We start from the raw sequence: 24563 nt of genomic DNA, 5'->3' as shown, positions 1-24563 counted from the left end.
TTTTGTTTTTTCTATAATGTTATCTCGTTTTGATGACCTGAGTCATGAGTTTAGTGAATTGACTTAGGTAATTTTTTATGTTTTTTTAATTGATTTTTTTTAATCTCATCCTTCAACATTGGGCTAATTAGAAATTGGAATTCGTAATTTATTTCGATCAGCTTTCCATGGAGTTATACCGGTCTTATGATTTAGATCACGAGTTTGACAGGCTAACTCGAGTCATTTTTTTAAGTCTCTTTTTAATTGTTTTTTTTTCAATTGCATCCTTTAACATTTAGTTGATTAGGAATAGTGCTTCATAATTTATTTTAATTTGTCTTTTATGGAGCTATTATAGTCTCTTAACATATAGGGTCAATCAAAGTCAATTCAATATGTTATTATCTTAATATTTTAAAAAAAAGATGTAATCTTGAATTTTTTAAAGTCAAATTATATTTTTATAAGTTATACAAATTGTTTTTAGACCCACAAAGTCAACCAGGTTATATTAGAATAACCATCACCCAATTTAAATTATTTTCTCCTGTTATTAGCAATATCAAAACATTTTTTTACATTGAAAAAAAAATCCGACCAATGGGCTACACTGGTCAATTATCTAGTCTAATGTAAAGATGTCTCTCTTCAACCTATAATTTTTGTCTCTTCTATGTTCATATGCCCTAAAACATAAACTATGTATATTTTATCTTAAAACACTAACCATACACGTAACTTGGACGTGACCACGGATATGTGCTCACCTTGACCGGCACTGGACCCTTTAGCCTAAAGTCTAAATTAAAACAAGTTGAAAACTACTTATTGGTGTTATTTGTGCTTTTATTAATGGATTGAGGACCTGATAGAGGCAGATTTGCTGAGGAAGAATAATATATTTTCTTGTGTTGATAAGGTGATGAGCTAGTGGGATGGATTTTGATAGAGATCTGGATTTGGTTCTGATTCTCTTTTGGTCCCCCGCAATTAAATTATCCTTCTAATGACAGTGATCAAGTGCCTGAAATGCGTTGTGCTCGGACTGTTTCCTGTAAAAATGAAGTCCCATTTATCATGTTAGTCCTTTTCATGCCTTGCATCTCTGTACTATATTGCCTTCGATTACTTAAATAACATCCAAAATGTCCTCATCTAGCTCAAGTAAATTACTCCTAAATAATCCTGGGAGGTAGCTCAACTGGTCAGGTTTTATGTTTGCTTTTTAATAATCACAAGTTTGAATCCCCTCAGAGTTACTGGAAGCATACATGGTCGTTAAATTTAAGACCCGTGAGATTAGTCGAGGTGCGCTCAAATTAGCCCAGACACCTATATTAATCAAAAAATAATTACTCCTAAATAAGAAAATTACATGAAACATAGTTGAATAAGTGTCCATTTGATATTATAGTTGCGATTGCTTTTCAAAATACTTTTAGTTAGGAAATGCATCGAAATAATTTTTTATTTTTTAAAAATTTATACTTCATATCGACATATTAAAATGATATGAAAAGATTAAAAACAATTGTTTGAAGCAAAGAAAAAATAAAATAAAATAAAAATTAATTTTTTTTAAAAAGAGTTTTGAAACATAAGAACAATTGAGAATAAAGGGAAAGATCTTATTTTCTAAAGTACTTGAAATGGAGGAGGATAGATTATAGGTGATAGCTATTTAACACTTAATTTATGGTTAATGATGATTATAAAACTAAATTTATTTATTTATATTATTCTTTTTCAAATTACATAAATATTTGTTGAATTATCTAAGGTGTAACTTGAAAAGTATAAAAGATAATTAGTTCATTGGATTAACTTGAGTTTATCATTTTTTTAACAAAATTTGCTTTATATTTTTTTAAAAAAGAAATTGTTTTTGACATAGCTAGATATAACAGTATCAACTTGTTAAATCACTTAAATTTAACCAAATCAGTATTAAAATCAATTTAAATTAAAAGTTAACCGGATCAATTCTCTAGGCGAAAGTGTAATAACTATACAAGTCATTGTTTACATAGATAGGCGTAGGCCCAATCAAACAGAGATGTCAGTACAAAAGCATCAGTATTATTGAGAGAGAGAGAGGGAGAGAGAGATTATTCAAGGCTCGAAAGGAATTGTAGCTCAAAAATATAATTGCTGGGGTTCCAAACAATGTAATAATTCATGGACATGGTGATATCTGGGGACCCTCCATGGAAAGAGGATGCTGTTTCTCTCCCAAGTGGGTTGCAGAGTTTGGTGGATTTTTTATTTTTTTTTTATCTAAAAAGTAGAAAACAATTCTTCTTTGTCCCTATAAACGGGCATGTAAAGGGCAGGGCAGCCATGATTCTTATCCTTGTATTCAAATAAACTCTTGATTAAAGCTGCTGGGTGGATCTCACCAGATAATTCAATGCCACAGTGGAGACAGATAGCAACTTGACACGGTGAGATTGAACCAGATTCATCCATCTCAGCGAGTAGAGAGACACTAGCTCAAGCCCATAAACAATTTGAGGGAGTTGTGTTTTTTTTGTCTATGGTTTCCTCCCACCATGCAGTAAGGCCATGGTTAGCCCGTGCTCCTCTGTCTGTGACCACCATCTCTGCTCGATGTTGCTCTTGTGTGATACATTCTGCCTCTGGTAATTATAAAGATTACTTCGCCTTTGGCTGCTTCCATGCAAGACGCTTATTATGGCAGAAACCACCCTTAATTTCATGCATGACCTAAATTCTCTTCTTTCTTTCTTTTTTATATTATTATTCTGTGAAATTGATTCAAATCATTTTTTTTATTGGATGATAATGAATAATCTCGAATCAACGTGTGCATGCATTAATGAGATATTCTCATATCAATTTATACATTAATAAAAGAAAAATGCAAGTCTTCATGTAAGATAAGAATAGAAATGATGACATGATCAACCAAACTTTTTTTTTCCTTTTTTTGGTATTTATAATACTGGTTAGTATCATGCAGATGGTTATAAAATTTGATCTAGCTCCATAGGTCAATCTGATTATTTATTAACTTAAAATTTAACTCATTTCTTTGTTCTAATCTCATCCTCATATACTATACTATATATTATGTTTTGGTTATTTTGTATAAATTCATGATTAAATAGCTGGTATATGCATGTTTAACCACTAGACAAGATATATAATTGTGATTAATCATGGATCTAAATAAAACAGTCTAAAAATAAGTTCTTAATAAATCCCTAAAGTATCACATGCACATTCTTAAATCGAGTCCTTCATGGCTCAGTAACACTTCACCTCGATCTATAATAGAACAATTGGAGTCATTTAGAATAAAACAAGAAAAATGGATAATACTTGAGAAATCAAAATTAAATCTTACCACAAGAATTCCACAATCCTCGAAGAAATTCAAGTCAGGTGATGTTCCCTTACGAGCAATCAATGGCTTTGGAGCTTCCCCTGTTGTTTTCTATCATTAACAAGAACAATAATTGATCTTGAGCTCCAGCACGTGACATCCTTACCCTGCTGCCTGCTGCCTGCTGCCAATTCTCAACACAGCACGTGTCTCCTATCACGTGACTGGCAAGTAAAGAAAAAGATAGAATTATCCACTTGGCAAATCCTCGAGGGTACATCAAGTAGGTGTTGGGTTACTATTGGCTAGCTAGAGATGAGTCATGGAATTGGTCGTGGGATGCTGTCAACACCAGTTGACTCCTCCCTTTACCTGCTCGACGTCGACTGGCACTCATAATTCCACGAAACAAATTTGACATTTTGTACCCTCTAAGCAAAAGGTGAGTAACAAGAGCCATTATGATGGGAAATCCCACTTGCAGCAAGTGTTTACACTTGATGTTAACGTCTAATCTTTTTATAAAAGTAATCCCAGGAGGCTATGGAGAATTTTGATTTTTTAAAGTTTTTTTTATTTAAAAAATATTAAAATAATATTTTTTATTTTTGATATTATCCTACCAAAACAATTCAAAAATATTAAAAAAATAAATTTTAATAAAAACACAGTTAAAATTCATTGTCATTTTGTATAGGAAACATGAATGATTGAATACCTAACTTTATGATTTTATATTTTTCAACTAGTAATGTGTAATGTTCATATCCAATATCGACGGGTTACTAGAGATTTGAATTAGATAAATGAAATGGCTAACAAAAAATAAATTAACTGTTTTGAAAAATAAAAAATAAAAAAGTTTTATACTATTTGAACTTTTTTTTAAATAGCCATGATAATACCTTGATTCAAATGTATTGGTTTTATAGGTTCAAATACAACCTTGATGATTAATAAAAACATGACTTAATTTTTAAAAGAACTTTAAGATGATAATATTTTTTTAAAAAAATATTGAGATAGTAATATATTGGATCGAATACCAACCTATTTTTTTATGAAATGGGTTATGGGCTCCACTAGGATTATAATTTATTTTTTAAATTATTTTTTATTTAACTATATGATAACAAAAATAGAAGATTGTGAAATCAAATACCAACCCAATACCGAGATGTTTTTTTTTTAAATCATGATAACCTCATAAAAGGCTAAACGAAACCAATTATAAAATTAAATTCTTAATTAACCCATTATCTAACGATTAATAAAATAATTTTAAGAAGTTTAACTTGTCAAACTTGCGAATTAAGTCAACCGGCCAAACCTGTAAATAGGTCCACAGACTTTATAAAGTTTAATAATATAATTTTTTTTATTGAAACTATTGTTTTAACTATGTGAGAAAAATATAGACGATAAAAAAGTTAAGTTCAATAAAAAAAACACTTCACCAAACTCATAAATAAAGACAAGATTACTTTAGAAAACCCGCAATTCATGTTAACCTTATAAAAAGATAAAATAAAAAGAAATAAATTATAAAGCTACATTATTAACAATCTTAATATAAAAAGATGAAATTGACAAAAAAAATTTTTAAAAAAATCATAACAAAAATTCAAAAAGAAAAGAAAAGAAAAGAAAAGCAAAACATTATGAATTACTATTGTCATTTACAATGTAATGTGTATGAGTGAATAATAGTTTCATCACATCATTTAATTTTTGTCACTTTATAAAGTTTAATATCATGAATTTTCTCTTAAACTATTTTTTAACTATATAAGAAAAAATAAACTATAAAAAATCCAAGTTCTATTAAAAAAAAAACCCACTAAACTTGTAAAACTTGGTTACCTTGACAAAATCGTAAATTAAGATAATCTCATATAGAGATAAAATACAAAGAAGCAAATTATAAAGATAAATTCTCAATAATTTCAAATTTAAAAGATGAAATTAATAAAAATAGATTTGAAAAAAAATAATAAAAAAAATTCAAAAAAGCAAAAACAAAATATTGTGAAAAATATTGTGGATTACTATTGTAATATACAGTGCAATAGGTGTTGGATGAAAAGTGATTTCCTCCACATCTCTTAATTTTTATTACTTCATGAAGTTTAATAACATGATTTTTTTCTAAAATTATTTATTTAACAATATGAAAAAAAATAAACTATAAAAAGACCAAGTTTAATTAAAAAAATACAATAAATCTATAAATTGGAGCCATCTATGTTATTTTGATAAACCTATAAACTATGCTAATTTTATAAAAAAATAAAATAAAAAAAATTATAAAATTAAATTACCAATCATTTTAATATTAAAAAAATAAAATTAACAAAAATAATTTTAAAAAAATATAATAAAAAAAAGTTACGTATTCGAAAAAAACATTTACAGCAGTGTTTAGAAGAAGAAAAAAATCAATGCTTTCCCACGTCTTTTAGCTTTTCTTATAATTGCGGAGAAAATTGCAACAAATTGACAATTTCAATCACATCAATGCTCCAATTTCTCTTGAGAAACTATGAAAACTTCACTTCTGTCCACCGTCCATTCATCCAAGATATAGAGCCTCGAGCCCCACGCCCGTCCCAATACCATTTTATAAAGTAAAACCACTTCCTGTTTCCTGTTTTTACAAATCCGCTACTTTTCCTTCTATAAAATAACACACCCACACCTCCTTCTAAACACTAGACGAAGCTTGATATAATTCTCTCACTCTTATCTGTATTCTCTGTTCCCCTAATACATCGGAAGACCCCATAAATGAGTTATTTGAACCGGGTTTGGATGGCAGCTACCGTGGCTGCAGTTGGATACCCTGATCAAGGGTGGAAATCCAGCTTAAAGTCACTGCACCCTGGCAAGAGGAGGGTGTTCTCTGGCGGAGATGTGGTGGAGATCCGGCCACTTGCTGCTGCTTCTGTCGGATCGGATTGTATTGGTCTTGGAGGTTGTGGATCGGAAGAGGGAGTGAGGCAGAACGACGAGTCTCTCCGACAAGTCATGTACTTGAATTGCTGGGGCCAGGGGTGACTAGGGTGAGAAGGCAGCGGTGACCGAGTGACTCAGTGATGAGTTTGAGAGTCCAAGGTGATTGACTCGGTGGTGATCTCTAGCCGATCAACTCAGCGGTGTGTTGGCGAGGTGCAGCCTGGGGGATTTGGCCAGAGTTGACTAGGCAGTGGATTGTGATCGATTGACTCAGTAGTGAGTTGTAGAGACTGAGGCAATTGACCAGGTGGTGAGTTGTAGAGACTGAGGCAATTGACCAGGTGGTGAGTTGTGGAATCAATGGTGCGAGGGGATTGACTTTACATTGTGAATTTATTGCGGGGATGAGGAGATGATGGGAAAGAAATTAATGTGAATTTGTACAGAAACAAAATGTTAAAAATAATATTGCACTGTTTTTGTCTTATTTTATTTACTTATATTTATGATTGAATATTTTGTGAACTTCAAAAACCACATCTCTTCATTATTTTTCATTTTTAATAAGATTTTTTTAAAAAAAGAAGAAGACGAAGCATAATACTCAAGCATCAAAATGACATGTCTATTCTTACATGAACATTAATCGCGACCTTAATTTTCCATATATTAATTTGTTCCAACTCTTGCAGTTTCCAATTTTTGTAAAACATAAAATTATTAAATAGCCCCAAAAAAGAAAATGAATACCTGGAATAGACAGGTGTCATGTGATATGTTCTAGGCCGCGTTAAATTTTTTTTTATAATGTAAAAAAAAGGGTTTAAGTGATGTAATGGTTTGAAAAAGGCAAAAAAAAAAATCTAAAATTTAGGATATTGATTTAGTTCAATAAATTAGCTTTTATAATAAATAAAGTGAAATCTTTGTTATAATAATTAATTATAAAAATAAGTTTTCAATATCATGTATACGAAGAGAATGAAGAAAAGTTAATTGAAGACTTGTTATTCCTGCTTCTCGGTGAATACTTATTCACCATTAAAAAAACTTATCGAGATAGTTCTAATACCACCACAAAAATAAAAATAATTATTTTTAGTTTGGTTTGATTTTTACTTATATAAAAAAACCAAACCTGATTCCAACTAATCGGTTTCGGTTTGGTTTAGTTTTCTATATCTAAAACTGAAAAAACTCATATTGTTTTTTAACATCTAAAAGCCACAAAATCATACCCATCTTCATCACCAGCAGCCCCTAGTGTTGAATCTATATCAGCCTTTCCTCAAGCAAATGGCATTCCATAGAACCATAAAAACACACCGCGCTCTCTTATAGTAATCAATCACTTCTCACTATTACAAACAGAAAAACCTACATCATCGAAAACCATACTCTCAAACACAAATCATCACCACCATAATAAACATTGTCAAGTGCCGATTGCCACTTTCTTTACCCATTTTCCTTTCATAAAAAAAACCCAACAACTGCCAACAATCCAAACCACATAATTAAGCCCAACCTCCACCCTTACTGTCTCCACTAGTCACCCACTCTAGCTACCCTCATCACCAAATCACATCAGTTTTTATCAAAAAGGTACACTGCCAATAACCTAACAACCCAAACCATCACCAAGACCAAAGATCACTCATCATCAAAAGCTCCACATTTCTCTCATCTCTTTATTGCCCAATTAAATATATTCATCAACGCCTTGCATTCTTCATAAGTAATCATCAAATATCAAATTAATTTTTACTTTTTGTTAATAAGTTCTGTTGGATTTCTATTTTTATGGCATGGCCATAATGGTGCCAAAGTGAGAAACAAAAACTGTCAGGAAAAAAAAACGAAAAGAAATCTTATTGTTGCTGAGAGTTAGGAGTGTTGCTAAGATGATAGATCTGGAGATGCAAATTGAAGAATGAAGATTGGAAGGTTAGGTGAGACGTGTGGGAGCTTGGGTGGGGGTGGTTGGTTTGCAAGATATGGTGATGACTGATGAAGATTATGGAATGAAATTAATGAAGATTAAATAACAAAGAATTGGCTGTGGACTTTTGAGTTTTGAGTGTTATGGGAGGCTGTTAGGATTGAGGAGGTGTGGTGTGGGTTGAGTGGCGTGTCTGTGTGAGGGTTATTTATAGAATCTTTTTTTTATTTGAAACGGTTCTGTTCGGTTTCAGTTTATCGGTTTTAGCATTATGAAACTGAAACCGAACCCAACCGAAAATTTTTTAAATATTCTAATCGGTTTTTTTTCATGGTTAGGTTTTTTCGGTTAATTGTTTTTTGGTTTTCTCAATTTTATCGGTTTTTTGATTTTTTTACTCACACCTACACGAAAGGTTGCACTACGACACCGAAAAAGATCATGAGCATCGTAAGAGCAACGACCTATAAAGAAAATTAAATAAAATATCATGAAGTGAACATCTCATACTTATATTAAATCAATTAATTTAATTCAAAAACAAGATTTCTTTTAAAAAAGCTAAACTTAACAAAGAACAACAAATAAAAAAATCTTAAATAGCCTGAGTCATTTTCAAAATCAATGAAAAATCCTATAGAAAGTAAAAAAAAAAATTAACGGAACCCAGACTTCAATTAAACAAATGCTGAAGGATAAAACTGAAAAAAATAAGCTTATAAAATAAAAAACAAACAAAGAAACTCGTGTCAATCTCTTAAACCCAGGTTAATCTTTCAAACTTGCAACTCGTGAAATTCTTAACTCGAGCTCAATCAAGAAGCTCAATTCCTAAACAATTTAATATCCAGGAATGAAATCGGAAAAAAAATATTAATTTATTTTTTTTTCAAAATAAAACAATAGTAATCAAAATAATGAGGATCAAATTTAATAGGAAAAAAATTACAGGAGGATCAAATTGCAAGAATAAATTCAATTTTAAAAATGATCTCAAATAAAACAAATAACAATTAAAAGAACGGAGACCGAATTTGATAGATAAAAATATTGAAGGAGGATGAAAAAAAAATCTTATTTTATAGATTATTTCAAATAAAATAAATAGTAATAAAAAACATGGGTCAAATTTGAAGAAAAAACAAATTGAAGGGTGATTTTGAAAATTTAAAGGTCAAGTGCAAAGATCGAGGAGGATAGAGAAAAGAAGGGAAAGAAAAAAAAGGTTATCGATGTCAAATCAAAGATCCATTAGCCACACATGTCATCCAGAGATAGAAGGGCAGCCAAGATGATTCGAACACTGCTCTAGATGCTATCATTTGGTAGCCGAAAGCCCTTCCACTCGCTGCTCGAATGGTGCAGGCACAACCTACACGTTGACTTGTGCAATGCATGGGCCAACTACTTTTTTAAATAATATTTATATTTATTAAATAACCAAATTGACACTCAGTCAACTTGATTATAAATAAAAAAAAGCTGGATAAAAATATGAAAAATCCATTAAATGCAAGTTTGGTAATTCTTTTTTTTAAGGGTAATTTAGTTATTTTATTGTATTAAAAAAAGTGAAAAGCATTAAAAGCCTCTGGACGTCAGTTTAATAATTTTTGTTTTTAAAAATAATTAAATCATTTTATTGTGCTAAAAAAATATAAGAAGATCAATTTGTCCCGAATCAATATGATAATGACCAATGAATCCTAATAAAAAAATTATTTTACCCCTAATGACCGGTTCATTGTTTTTGTTTAGGAAGGGCAATAATGTCATTATATTGTATTAATTCATAATATTCTAAGTATGTGTATATAATGAAACATTGAGGCCTCTTAATTTATTTATTTTTTGATAATATATTCTGCCTGGTACTTTGAAAGGATTTGATAGGATAAATCATTCATTTCATTTTGATATTATTAGGAAAAATCAAGTAAAATGTGCTACCTTCTGTTTGTAAGATTTTTTTTAATGATTTATTAAAAGAATATATTACTATTTTTAGTACAACTAAAAGATTTGGGATGATGTTATTTAGATGAACACCACTCATATATATTTTTATATTCATACTTAAAACTTTTTTTGTTCAACTGTGTCTTTTTGTGATCCATTTGATGAGATGATTTAAATTTGTATAAAAAAAACAACATTCAAACAAAGAAAATGTAAAACACATGAAAACCACGTCACCAATTTAAAAATCACTCAAAAAGATATTTCGGTCTAAAAGTTTATTTTTATTTATTTTGTTCATTCTCTAATTTGAAAAAAGAGAGAGACTGGTAGAAAAAAAAAAAGAAAAAGAAAGAAAGTTGTGGATTCATCACATTTCAACCACCAATAAGAACAATTTTTATATGGACAGACTTCTCTTTTCTAGAATTCAAAAAAGATGTTTCCCTATAAATATTTCGGGAAAAGAGACATTAATGTTTGTTTGTTATTTGGTTGATTTTTTTTGAGTGATTCTGGAGTGTTTTGAGGTTGATATGTGATTTTTAGAGGTTTATATTGTGTTTTGGAGGTGTTTTCAAGAAACAAGATGTTAAATGTTGAATTTTTGGGATCTTTAAATCTTGTTTTTAAAATAAATTAGTCAGCAACCTGTTGTCTAATTTAAAAAAAAAAGAAATATAGAAGCAAATATTGTCCTTTTCTAATTAAAAAAACACAAGGCACACTTAGGTTTTTTTTTTATTATTATTATTAAGGCTAGACATGTAGGTATGACCCATCAGTGCATGGCCTCGTTTATTTTACCCCTTTACATATATTTTTTTAATTGCACAATACTTTAAAGAGATTTTGATTTTTGTTGAATTTTTTCTCATATTTTATATGAATTAAATGCATTTATATAAAATTTTTATAAAAACATAAATCATTTTTTATTAGCAACACATTTAACCACTAAGATAAAATTAATGAAAATATTTTAAAGAAAAATGGCAGTGTAATATTTATTTGTACATCTATCTTTTATTTTTACTATAAAGATTAGCTTTCTGTTTTAAATTTTAATTAGTGTTAATTTATAAATTCATATATTTCTTAGTTTATTTTATAATATTTTATAAAGCATGTTTCTCAAATAAAAATATATTATACATGAAAACATATTCATAAATTAATTATTTTTTCATGTTAAAAATTGACAATTAACTTGAAATCTTACTTGTGGCGTAAACATATTTGTGTTTTTTAATTAAAAAAAATCTTGATATTTTAAAATATATCCACAACATTAACACATTTTTTTTATTATATTCAAAATTAACTTAAAATTCTATATGTGATGTAGCACAAGTGATAATACTTGTTAAATACATAAATGATATGATTTTTTTAAAAAAAATATAGAAGCCTTTTTTTTAAAAAAAGAAATTGACTTGATTTTATAAATTAAAAAAAAACACAAATATTTCTATAGAAAGGAGTGTAATTGATAAAACGAGAGTGATATATTTCTTAGCTTATTTTGAAAAAGACATTTCTAAATTTTTTAAAAAATTCAGAAATAAAAGTTAACTCCATTAATTTTAATTTTAGGGTAAAAAATATAGTTTTTAAAAGCATAAAGTGTAAACTGTAATGGCACGCAAAATGTAGCATGATGGAGGTGATTAACTCTTAATTTCAATGGTCTATTTTAAGCCAATTTTAATTTAAGGCCAAAAAAGTTTCGTGATTACGAATCCCTTTGACATAATTTATAAAAATTAAAATTTGACTTTTAAGTTTTAATTCAAAATTTTTTTTCATAAATAATTTATAACAAAAATGAATTAAGTTAAGAGTATGTTTGATAAAAAATAACTTAAATATACTTTTTTGAAAAACAGTATATTTAAATTTAAAACTTCTAACTTTTGATTAAAACTAAATTATGATTTAAATAAAAGATATTTTTAATTAAATATATTTACAAAATTCATAGAAACACAACATCATCTTATCAGAAGCGCCAACATGTGTACAGCAGATATTTCAGTATTCCTTAAAATGTGATACTCTTTTATGTGTGTGTGTGTGTGTGTTTTTCTTTACAAAAATAAAACAATCAAATTTACAATTAATAATGTATAACACTAAGAAAATAACAATAACAACACCCTTGTTCTTGTTGGTTCTTAAGGCGGGAACTCTTCATTCCATATGGATTAACAAGCAGCAAAAACCCTTTCAAAAGCTATCTATAATTGTTGATAATTATATTGCCACAAGCAAGCAGAACACTTAATGAAAAGCATGCAGCCACAAAAGTAGGGTATGGTCATACCGGTAAAGAGAGGGTCCTCATGTTCGCAAGGTTGTTTTGTGGTTTTATCTCCCATGAATTAACCAGCTGTGCTTCTTCAGAGAGTATAAAAGGCAAAGAGATCTGACGGATCATCAATTCACCACAAAATGGACATTCGCTTGCTATTGCATCATCCAGCTGAGAACGGAGCTGGAGATCACGACATAAGAAAGTTGATTAAATTCACCATTACCAAGCTTCAGTTCATAGTTGTTAGTAACAGGAGGTATATATTGTTTTCAGGTGTACACATAAGCCAATAACCAGGATAAGTATATGCAAAAATCTCACTGAAAGTGAAGACTGCTATTGAAAATTAATAACTACTTCATATTGCCACTAAATGTTTACTTGTGAATGACAAGCATAAAACAGACCTTATCTGCAGGAGTCATGCTAGTAATGGAATCCTCAGTTATGCCACCATTCATGTCTTTCCTCGCTCCGTCACCAAGCAACGTAAGCTGCTTCTGCAGATCCAGTATATATTCTGCCTGCATCGTTCATTTGAAAAAAAAACAAAACAAAAAAGAGGTTGAAAAGGTCAGATCAAATATGAAGTTCCTGCGAGTGAGATATTTTTACAACCAGAAATTTCACAAATGCAGAAGCAGAGTTCTACTTTCAGGGCACAAGTAGAATAATAAGCTTGTGCAGATATAGCTATCCACAATCCAGATGATCATTCAATCACAATTTTGCCAGCATAATTCCTCTGTTCAGAACTAACTATAAAACTAACAAATGCAATTCTTACAATCTGCACAAGTTGTAACCAATCAATGCTCTTTTTCTTCCATCCTCAAGAGAAAAGGATGGTGGGTTTGACCAACAGGGGCCAAGTTGTTTTAATGGTCGTGCTAGTGAAACATAATGCATTTCCAAATGATGCTTTCCGATTTGATTAATGTTGTAGCCATCAATGGATGTGCTTTTTATGCTATTCAAAGTAGAAATAAATGGTAGTATGATTGACTATTTAATCAGATTAGAAGTTACTTTGACTTTCAAGTTGCACCTACCAAGTAAAATGTCATCTTGATTCTCAAATTTGCAACAGCAGCATTTAACCAAAAATACTATGTGAGAAATGCTGCACATCAACTTACTTGAGTTTCATTGACAGAAAATGTCACATGGGCGATCAAGCAATGCACATGAAAGGCATGCCCACATGGAAATACATAGAAGGGAGCCATTTGTCCTACTGATGTATAGCCCCGAGACATACGGTAGTCCCCACCCACAATCAAGATTTTGCGCTTACAAACCTGAGAAGAATAAATACAGTAAGATGACAACAGAATTTAACAAGTTCAAATATGAGCTATGCAACTGGAAACAGTTGCTTTATGGAACAGTAAAAATCTTGGACTACCAACCGTGAGGGTCCAAGTTTGAATCATGAGAGGAACCACCTCATGCGGAAATACTGAAGGCTGGGACTATCTCCAAAGTCCAAGTTCTAGTTCCTATGACCCAACTACAGTATGATGACAACAAGGTAATGACACCAATTAAAATAAACATGGTATAAGGGGAAGACCTATTTAGGCCCACCTATTTTCAGCCTTGGAATCTTTTAGAGTACATGGAAAACTTCAGCAAAAAGTTTCAAAGGTGAGACTGAGCCAAAAAAAGCATCCTTTTACTCCTAAGGCAAGTGAAGGGTAAAGTGATATCCCAACCAATGCAAGTACATGGAAAAGGATCAAGTGTAGCTTTAGCATGCAGATTGTGAATGGAACTAAAGACTGGAATGGCCAATACCCCACATTCCTCGTCGCGGTCAATGACAGCATATCTTTGAGCAAGTGCACTAATATCATTTCTTATGTTGTCAGCGCCATGTGTAGCATCATTCATCTCCTCTTTTAGTTGTTCAATTTGGTTGTTGTAATCCTCCAATGATGAGCAAATTGCCTCCTACACTCACACAAGAGAGTCAACTCTAGTATAGAAGCCAGCAGCAAGGGGACAGTAAAATACTCAAGTTTTAGAATGTTCATAACAGGCATAAAATTAGAAGGGCACGCAGCAGCTCAAATGGCAATCGGAGGAGAGATAAAATTTGAAAATAAGGTAAGAAGGGATCAACGATGTCATGGAAAATTACCCCAAAACATCAGGGTAACAAGATTACCTTGAAGTCATCAATTAGGGCAAAGTCTGGAAAGAACGGTAATATATCCTCAATCTTTAGAAGGCCATCAGTTTCCTTGAGAAATGCTATTGCCTTCCTTATATTCTCCCTTTTAGTTCCCTTTTCTTGTTCAATAACATGCTTGGCAACCATAAGCCAAAGCTTCTTTCTCAAATCTTCGTCATCTTCCACCTTGTCAGCTTCAGCCATTGCAAGCTCGGGGTCAACCTAATTACAAGCAGGAAAATATGTCAAAATAGCACAAGACCACACAGAGATACAAGACTAGAGGAAAAACCAATTTCATTTCTGAGCTCCTTGGATTTGGAGGTGTCTGTAAATTCAGTTTGAGAGAACTCTTAAGGGCTTTTTCCTTTTCAACTTGGGGCTATGGTGTCTTATTCAACTTGGAATTTTAGGTTTTTTTTCCCTTCAACTATCTTATCTGAAAATTGTAATGGGTTAATTAATTCTATGAGGTGTTTGGTGGATAAAGGTAAAGCAAAATTTGTAGGGTTTGGTAAGAACAAGAGCCCCCATGAAAAGAAAAAAAAAATCTGTAAACAAATTTGGTAGTGGATTTCAGAAAATAAAATTTCAAACATGAATTATCCCTTTTCTCAGATTTTATTCCATCCAGTGTTCATTTGTGAACCCTGACCTTCTAGATTTCTAGCCATATTTGCTAAAACTTGCAGAAAACTGATCTGGGGTCAGATTGCAAGACTTCTAGCTTAGATTTGAATTTCTTATGGATTCTTTCAAAACTTGATACCTCAGTTTTACTTGGTTTACAGCACTGGCTGCTGGTAAACTGGAAGCACATCAAATTTCTATAAAAACAAATTGCAGTAGGATCTAGAGGCACTAAAATATCACCTGTAGAGCAAGAGCAACTGCTTCTTCGTGCATGGACATCATGCTGTATATGTGAACACAGGCACGCATCCGCTTTTCTTTGAGGCAAAGGCGCAAGGCATACTTGGGATCATAGAAGAAATCTGGACCATTTTCTCGTCCTTTCCCAAACTTGCATTGTAGGAAACGCAAAAGTGCATCATCATCTTCCTGAATATAAATAAAACAAAATATCATCAAGGCAATCCTCAAATGAACTGTGATAATACTGTTTGAGCAAAATCTCATGGGTGAAGAAAATAAAAAGATAAAAAAACTCAAGTGCTTCCATGGAATAACTTCAGGAGCAAGCAAGTTTGGAATGACTGTTGTGGCATCAAAAGGATCCAGAAAATACATATAGTTTACTTATCCAGATACAGACCCACTGGCATACTTAACCTTTTGTCAGTAGACAATTCAAATCAAAATCTTAAAATGATATGGAGCATGTCAAACAAAATATGAAATTACAAACTTAAAGACATTTCCACCTGTTAAAATTCTAAGAACAAACCCAACCTGTTTAGCATAGAGAGAAAGAAGCAAGTTGTGAACTCCAGGATCCTCATTATGCAAACAATGAACACAGAATTCCAAATATTTGATGACTTCATGGGTTTCATTCCTGCAGGTGACACATAGTTGCAGTGAAAAGAGATCCGCAATTCACCAGAAACATCAAATACATAATCTAACATCTATATGTTAATAACTGAACAGGAAATAGAACTTCTGAAGGTTATTGCAATTTATAAGTATTGATCTATCAATTGGCGGTCATGTCTGATGATACAAGACACAAACTTCCTTTGACAAAAGTAATTTTTTTTGTCATGGAATCTACCAATCAGATCATAAGAAACGTTTATGCCACAGGTAGGAAAAGCAAGCCAATGATTGTGATTAGATGACAACTCAAAGAGAAAAACCAGAAGGATTGGGAAATCTAGCACTGGTGTGAGCAGCAGCACCAAAGCTAAACTCAGACTTTCTATCATTTACAAGTCTTGTTTAGAGCCAAAAACAACTAAATAATAATGGAGACTATCACAAGAAAATTGAGCTCGTTTTAATGCTTACAGAAGTAAAAATTCACACCCCTCTGATAAAAAGAAAAATGTAATAATTGAAAAAAGTTGCACCCATTACTTTGCATGAGGTTCACTTGAATAACGCATCATTGCAGGAATCAGTTTTCTTGGGTTCAGGTTTTTTGTGGTCATCCATGACTCAACTGTTTCATATGCATCAAGAACAATGAGATCTGGGGCAAACTTGTACTGCAAAGCAAAAACAATCTCACTAAGTACCTTCATAGAAAATAGGACTAAAAACAAGGTGGTGTGGACTCTTAAGAGTACAGAAAGCATTACAGCAAAAAACCTCGCTGCAACCATCCATGATTGGGAAAATGAACCATATTTCAAATCACACTTAAACATGTACCTGAAGGTCTATTGGAACAGCAGGTTTCTGAAGCACTTCCAATGCTTTCTTTGTTTCTCCTTGCTGGAGTTAAACGCCACCCACCCACCAAAAAAACAAAGGCAAATTAATAAAATGAATCGCCAGGAACAAGAACTCAGGCATAAAAAGCTGCCTACCTACATGCCTACACACACACACATGGTTTTGTACTATGTGTGCTGTCATACAGTGTACCTGTTAGGTCAGATGCTAGAATTTTTTTTTATAAAAAAAACACTTTATATGCCATTGCTGAGGAATAGGATATTTTTCTTTCTCTGTGGCATCATGCTTCACGTGGATTTAGGGGACTTTGCTTGACAATCAGTGTGATCGGGCTGCTGTTTCATGATATTCCTTTTGCTTTCTTAATTTGGAGGCTGACTTATTCTCTATCATGCTTTTGTAACTCTATTTAGTCAGTTAATATAATTTTATATTATCAAAAACAGTGTGTGTGTATGCGTGCACGCTAAGAGAAGAAATAAAGAATCCTAACCACCACTATCAGCTAACAGACACTGTCAACAAAAAGTATCTGACCAAATGAAGATAGAGCTTTTTTACTTAACGAACCCACTAAAACCTATCTGCTACAGTCAAAAGGACTGTGTTCTCAAATTAGAAGGATTTACCACACTAAAGTTGAAGGCAAATATAGTATTCATTAGTTTTGTTTTATGTTCTCACCCTCTACACCACTCAATAAAAAAGAAAATAGAGGACAATTTTGCATTCTCCAATGAAACTAAACTACAAAGCATGGCAAGTAACAACAATGTTCAGCAAATAAACAAAGGTTGTGAAAGCACCTGAACATAGTGGTGAATTACAATTTCATACTGTTCCTTCAGACTAGCAAAATACACTAGTTCTTCAACCCTGCCATAGCTGCAGAAAAGCATTTGAGCTAAAATTCACTCCAGCATATTTTTAACAGACAAGAACAATCGAGAAGTCAAACAAAAAACCAATAGCAATTTATGCATGTGGATGCAAGGACACCTGAGATGATTTGATGTTGGGCAAAACTATCATAGTGCAAATGAGTTCTTTAACATGCAGTAGAATAAGGAACTAATATTAATAGAATGGAATCACATCAAACAAGAAAAATTGGTTATTTATCAATGGTTCCAAGCACATTTGTCTCAAATAAGACTAGAGACAGACATTGTAGGTCTAAAGTCTAAATAAGTGTCAAACACTACCAAAAATTTATATGATTACCTCTCTAGAAGTCTCATAGTAGTTGCCTCATCCAAGACATCCTTGCAGTCACCGAGGAAAGCACGGAACTCTTGATTGATTGATTGGTACTCAGAACTATGTTTGTCCAAAGCATTATCCTCTTCCAAGAGTAGCCGATTTATCTAGAAAATTGAATGTGAAATTCATTGCTAAAATTTAATGATCTCAGATACTAATTATTGATGCATATATGAATTGAAAAACTTTTCAAGCAATAGAACTTTTACATGCTAAAACATTACAACTCATTCAGCAACTAAAACTTTTCATGTAGTAACAAACATAGCAGAGGTGGATTACTACTTACTACTAATGCAACAAGTGAAGAATGTCCAAGAATTTAAATCAGAACATCTCAAAAGCTGCTGCATACTCTTACAAAAAAATTTCTGCTTAAAGTAAAACAGAAGTAACTAAAATTTTGATTAATTAGCTCAGATTCAAGATGTGGAAGATACAAGGATGGAAAAGCAGCTGACATACCATGACCTCCAAGAAACAAATCATCCACTAGCATGTTCATGCCCGACAAATAATATAAAATGTTCGCTTTTCATTTTTTTCAATTTAATTTCAGTAGATATTAGCATTTGACTTTTGAGAGAAGTAGACATAAAAATGGAACATTAGAAGTAGAACAGAGGAAAAAGTTCAGAAATGTCTGGTATTGTCAGATGCATATATCAAACCTATGCTCATTTCTCTCTTGTGCCAGTAACATCTATTAAATTGACAATGCAATCAATCTAGAGGATCAAAGGCCAGTTAAGACCAAATATCTGAGATAGTTTTTTATCGATGATACATGTCAGATAAATAAGTAAAACCTTATCCAAGTACAATTCAGTTGCCCATGTGGAAATCATTGTTATTTGGCACTTGTCATCCTTGGCAAGATTATCAAGCTTCCGCAACAAGAAAGTTCGCAAAGCATCCTGCATGTAAGCAAAGCTAAGTAAGAATTTCGTTGTACAAGCCAATCCTTTTCTTTTGGCAGCCCAGAAAACAGAAGTTATCATAAATTAAATGCAGATGTAACATTTCTCAAGTCCTGACTTTATACAACTATACAGCTACCTATATTTACAGACTCGGACTACCAATAGTAAAAACCATATTATGCGTGCAATTCATATAAATAGAATAATAAGCATGGTTAAAATACAAAAACTAGGTTGAGTGTTGACCCAATTGAAGTTTTACTCAATGAAGCATTAAGGTCACATGTGAACTATGATGGGGAACTAAAATCCTTCTCAAACTCCCGTTTTAGTATTGCATTTGCTATTTATATATTTATGCAGAAGCATGGACAATTTATGCATTCAATGTGGAAGAAGCATGGACAACTTCTGGCAGAAAACATGATATGATGCATATGACATGTAATCATTTTGTTAAAATGAAACTAACATGACCATAATGCAGAAAATACGAATGGTCCTGAGTTTACCTGTTCGCCTACACTAATAAACTTCAACGTAACTTCCTCAAATGATAATATGTAATTAATCTGAAAAGAAGAAGAGAAAGCAAAACAAAACAAGACAAAAAAAGAACTCTTATTAGTTATATGCCATCTTCTAAATAATGGCACAATCACATAATGAATGAGCTATTGGAAAAAATAAAATCAAGAAACAGAGAATTCACTTTTGCATAGAACGATGCTGCTCTTAGAAAATCCCTGGAGGTGAAAGCAGCATCTGCCTGAATCAGAAACCACTCCAGTTATACACTGGCCAGATAACAACAAGGATTCTCCAAAAGATACTGCTTGCAGATGAAATTGAAATTTAAGGTGTCATAATGTTAAACTTAAATTCATAAATCACAAACCAGCTGCTATTTTACTTGCAGCGTGGTTTATTAGACATTACCTGCACTAAATATACTTGGTCTCTCTGGAGAGGGTCTCGGCAATTTGCTAAAGCTGCAGCATATTCTTTCATGTCTAGATACACCTTCCACATATCTCTCCCTTCATCGTTAACAGACACCTATTTATTTCTCAATACATTGGCACAAAACGAATAAATTACTGTCTTATGCAACATTGACATAAAAATAGAGGACTAGAGAACAATCAAGATGCTGGCAGATTAATATTTTCCTTAGTAGTTTTAGTTTTCTTATATAGTTCAGGAATGCTTGAACTATTTGAATTCTACATGAGTCATAAAACTTTTACTGGTGATTCCTCTTCTAAAAGGATTGGGATTTAGACCTACAACTAGTATAAATTGGGCTGCCAATGCTGTTTTTCAGAAATGTCTTATATTATTATCAATCTATTTACATTTTAGAGGTTTTCTATGCACTCTAAACCTATTTTTCTAGTTCCAGTTTCATTATCTTCCAGTTTTAGCCGTCGAAATTCTATTCTTTTCTGTTGAGTTAATTTATCTTCCCACTGCCACATCATGAGATACAAACCTGAAAAATAGAATTTTGGTCATATGCATAGAACAAGCCAGCAGTGGCATCACTGCATAATCCGATAACACCACTTGAAACCGATTCTGATGTTTGGTCAAACTGAAGCTCCTCTATAATTTGCTCACTGATTCTGTTAACAACCTATCAAAACATGACAAAGAAGTATGAACACCTAAACAAGGTAAATGCATAAATTGAAAAATCCTAGGTGATGCCTAATTTAAATCCAAAATACTTCAGTAGTTGAACATGAGATGTAATAGAAGACTAAGCAAAAGTAAAGGCCTCATAACCAGAAATAGTTACAAAAACTGAAGGTAATGAATGAAAACTTATGTTTATACTCACTCATAAAGTCAACCAATTGGCATTATCAAGAGTAAGAGTGTCATGAGTGCTTGTTATGACTTACCTTAACCTTGTTTCCAATAAGAAGTAAGAAATGAAATTCAGAAACTGCCATTGAGCTCGGTTTAACTGCATCAACACCATCACTTAATTTTGAATAGTCCAAAAGAGCCTTATTCTCCACAAAATTCTCATCACCATTTATGTAACTGCCCAAGAAATTTCCATTGAACAACTGTAAGTAAAGGTTTTGCAATAGAAAAAGCATTTGCTAAAACATTGAGGACTAACAAGCGGCATATGTAGAGAAAATACAGTAGCCATTTTCTAAGACATCAGTGGAACACAGCTGTACCAGCAACACAAATTTTTTTATCATTTAGAAAAATGTGATAAATAAAAGAACTTTAACAGATGCTTCTGTGGATATAAAGGGAGTAGTCAAGAATGATATTCCTTACCTATGCTGCGCTCCAAAATTTAAGCCACCATGATAGATACCTGCTCCAGAAAGCCATGCAAAATGCATTGCTCTTCTTTGCTTGATAAAAAAATGCAATTCACTAATAGATGACCAAAACAGCACAGGAGCTTCATGGTCAGAAAGGTCAAGAAAAAATGGAAAATAACTGTTCCCAAGTCATCATACAAAACCATAAATTACAGATTACAAAAATAAATAAATAAGTAAAGAAACTTGAATAAATTTAGGCAATGAGAAGTGCTTGCCTGTTTGGTATTTCCCCTGGCAGTTCCATAAAATGCACCGCGCGTTCCAAGTAACTAGCAAAAACTGTCTACAAATGCTAACAACTAATAAGAATTCAATTTGAATTATAGCCAATATCATGTAAAACAAACTGCTGCAAGCCAATAACGAGTTGTTCCAGTCACTTGGTAAGAAATTCATAGCACAGCCACAAACAAATTCAGGATCAAAAGCACAAAGAAGATAAAGAGCTCTACAACAACCAGTTACTTCATGATAGCACACAGAATTTATATCAGAAACAAACTTACCTCCAATAATCCAATTCCAGTAAAAGAATAAAGTCGTGTTGGAGTAACAGCCATCACATAATATCTGGTTACATTGCTTAAGCTAGCCGTTTCCATCTGCAAACCAACAAGAGATCATTTACTTAAGCACAGACATGCATGCCCTATAATTAATCCCAAAATGCAATTCCTTCAAATTTATCGACTTTTATCAACCAAAATCAAAGAAAGAGCAAACCTGCAAAGCCATGAAAGCTTCAGGCAATTCCTTTAATTCAAACAAAAACTTTATATACTTCTCCCTCTTATCTTTCTCATCTACAGCCATCTCAAACAGCTGCCCATTATCCGTCCCAATAATAACTTCCTTCGTAGATGCTGCACAAGAAAACATACTTCACAATTCATCAAAACCATTAATTCTAGTCACTTTCTACAAGTAACTCAAAAGGATATCATAATCACTTAAACTTCTATCTTTTTTCACTTTAATCAAAATTATACCATAATTTAGCAAGTTAAATCAAACTAACACATCACACAAACCCCTCTCTAACTTGAAATCACAGTTCACAGACACAGTAATAAAATTTACAACAAAACGAAACTATCATAAATTTCCACAGGGTTGAGCTTTTACTTTTTCACTTTAATCCACAATTAACATACACATTTAAACTAAGATTTTTCTTTAAAACAAGCAATTATAAAAAAAATCAAAACTAATTACCTTCAGTAATCAGTTGCCGATTCCAAGCAACAGCATTAACGATCAAACCTTTCAACCTCCCAAGCACACGTGGCTTACTCCATTTAGCATGCATATAAAACGTCTCCGCACCACCTCCACCAATAACGGTGGCGATACAGTGGCTACCACCAGGATCCACAAACACTCTATGTATAGATTGATCGCCAGGCCGTCCACTAGAAAGATCAAAATCTAGCATTTCAAGGAAGAAAATTAGAGATTTGCTTCTTTGACAGAGACAACCGGAAGAATTTGAATGTGAATTGAGTACCGGAAGAACCGCCGGCGCCGAAATCGTGTCGAATAAGCCAGCCTTTGCTGGTACCTAATAAGATGACGTCGTTTCCTGCTGCCATACAGGTGATAACACCACGGCCTTTTGATGCATACCGTTCTAGGAGATCGACGGTGAATACTTGCCGTGATTGATCCATTTCCTGCAAAGATTTTTTAGATGAAATTATTGAATTTATAAGCAATGGTTTTGATTTAGTTTTTTCTGAGAAAAATTGAGTTACCTGACTTTTTAATCGGAGACTGATCGACCGGGAACGTTGCCTGAAGTGGTAACCGTTGATTAATGAAGTTATCGGTTTACAGAGGGGTTTTAACGGATTTAACTTATTGAGTTCAATGAATTCACACGACGTCGTTCCTCACTGCTTTGGTTTTTCTTGCTTTTTATTTTACACTCTTTGTTTCGAGTATAAATTATCGTAGCCGAGTAAAGTTTTTTCTAATGTATTAAAAAAAAGATTTAGTTGACTACAATTTGAGCAAATTTAGATTAATTTTAATTTTATTAACACATGGCTTGAAATATGGAATTAAAATAACATGTAGAAAAAGAAATTGAATAATATTGTAAGGCTCAAAACCTAATAATCAAATGAAAAATAATGAAAACAAAATCAAAAAATATAACGTCGAATAAAAATACTCGAATCAACCCAGGTTACTTGACTAACCAACAACTCACAATATAAAATTAAAATAAATAAAATAAAATTTTAAAAGTAGAGTTTAGTAAAAAAAAACTCAAGTTCAATAAAAAAAACATGAAAAAACAGTGGTAATACGGGTTATCAGGATAATCTAATAGAAATAAAAGCTAGAAATAGCAAAGATCAAGGGCCACTAATTTAATGTCAAATGATAAAATTAAAAAAAAATACCTAAAAAAAAGTCGAGGGAAACAAACCTGAGTCGATCGGGGTTAACTCGACTAATCTGTCATCCATAATATAAGATCAAGATAAAAAAAAAAATTAGACTTCCAAAAGAAGAACCTAGCAAAAAAACACTGAATTTAAATAAAGAATTATTGAAAAATAAAACTTGAGCTAATTTAACTAACCCACACTTAGAATAACCCAACAGAAAGAAACAAATCACAAAACTCAAGGCCAATTTTTTAATGACAAAGGGTGAAATTGAAAAAAAAAATTAACCTCATAAAAAATCTTTTAAAAAAACTTGAGTCAACTTGGGTTAACTCGACTAACTTATTACTTGATATATGAGATTAAGATCACTTAACAAAAAAAAAAGTGGAACAAACAATGAAGCCAATGACCTAATAACAAAACGTATAATGATGAATCTGAAAAACCATTTTTTTTTATAAATGACCCAAAAAAAAAACCAAACGTAATCGAGTCTAAGTCATGAGACAGAGATTACCCTATAAGAGGACAATCATGAAAAAATAACAAAGTAAAATTTTCAACT

The 24563-nt window shown here is 32.0% G+C and overlaps 1 protein-coding gene and 1 long non-coding RNA gene across 3 annotated transcripts; one reads left to right on the top strand and one right to left on the bottom strand.

Moving 5' to 3' along the window:
- The first annotated feature begins 5789 nt into the window (after positions 1-5789).
- On the top strand, positions 5790-6773 carry LOC133669322 (uncharacterized). The gene is made up of 2 exons (XR_009833877.1): positions 5790-6593; positions 6628-6773. It is a non-coding gene; the product is annotated as an uncharacterized LOC133669322 (long non-coding RNA).
- Positions 6774-12299: 5526 nt separating this feature from the next.
- On the bottom strand, positions 12300-23508 carry LOC133669883 (vacuolar sorting protein 18). Of its 2 annotated transcripts, none has more exons than XM_062090211.1 (24): positions 23351-23508; positions 23104-23269; positions 22812-23024; positions 22320-22459; positions 22103-22198; positions 21812-21879; positions 21544-21645; positions 21147-21291; positions 20732-20875; positions 20176-20295; positions 19949-20005; positions 19749-19808; positions 19123-19230; positions 18275-18417; positions 17857-17935; positions 17024-17086; positions 16727-16857; positions 16097-16202; positions 15557-15745; positions 14678-14905; positions 14305-14460; positions 13644-13805; positions 12912-13028; positions 12300-12684 (listed from the first exon to the last, which is right to left on the bottom strand). In XM_062090211.1, exons 2-24 carry the CDS (start codon positions 23264-23266, stop codon positions 12508-12510), a joined length of 2967 nt encoding a protein of 988 aa, XP_061946195.1. In that variant the 5' UTR covers positions 23267-23269; positions 23351-23508; the 3' UTR covers positions 12300-12507. The 2 variants fall into 2 exon arrangements, with proteins under 2 accessions (XP_061946195.1, XP_061946196.1); XM_062090212.1 differs by having other exon boundaries at positions 23356-23467.
- Between the last annotated feature and the right edge of the window lie 1055 nt (positions 23509-24563).

This window comes from Populus nigra, chromosome 12 (genome assembly GCF_951802175.1).
Source record: "Populus nigra chromosome 12, ddPopNigr1.1, whole genome shotgun sequence".
Lineage (NCBI taxonomy): Eukaryota > Viridiplantae > Streptophyta > Magnoliopsida > Malpighiales > Salicaceae > Populus > Populus nigra.
This window is presented reverse-complemented; position numbering and strand designations above follow the sequence as displayed.

Bases quoted from the DNA above. Each gene is read 5' to 3' on its own strand.
- LOC133669883 (XM_062090211.1), bottom strand. From the start codon at position 23,266: ATGGATCAATCACGGCAAGTATTCACCGTCGATCTCCTAGAACGGTAT. The intron at 16,858-17,023 runs GTACATGTTTAA...TTTGCTTTGCAG, and splicing joins CTGTTCCAATAGACCTTCAG to TACAAGTTTGCCCCAGATCT. The intron at 13,806-14,304 runs GTATTGGCCATT...TATTCTTCTCAG, and splicing joins ACCGCGACGAGGAATGTGGG to GTTTGTAAGCGCAAAATCTT.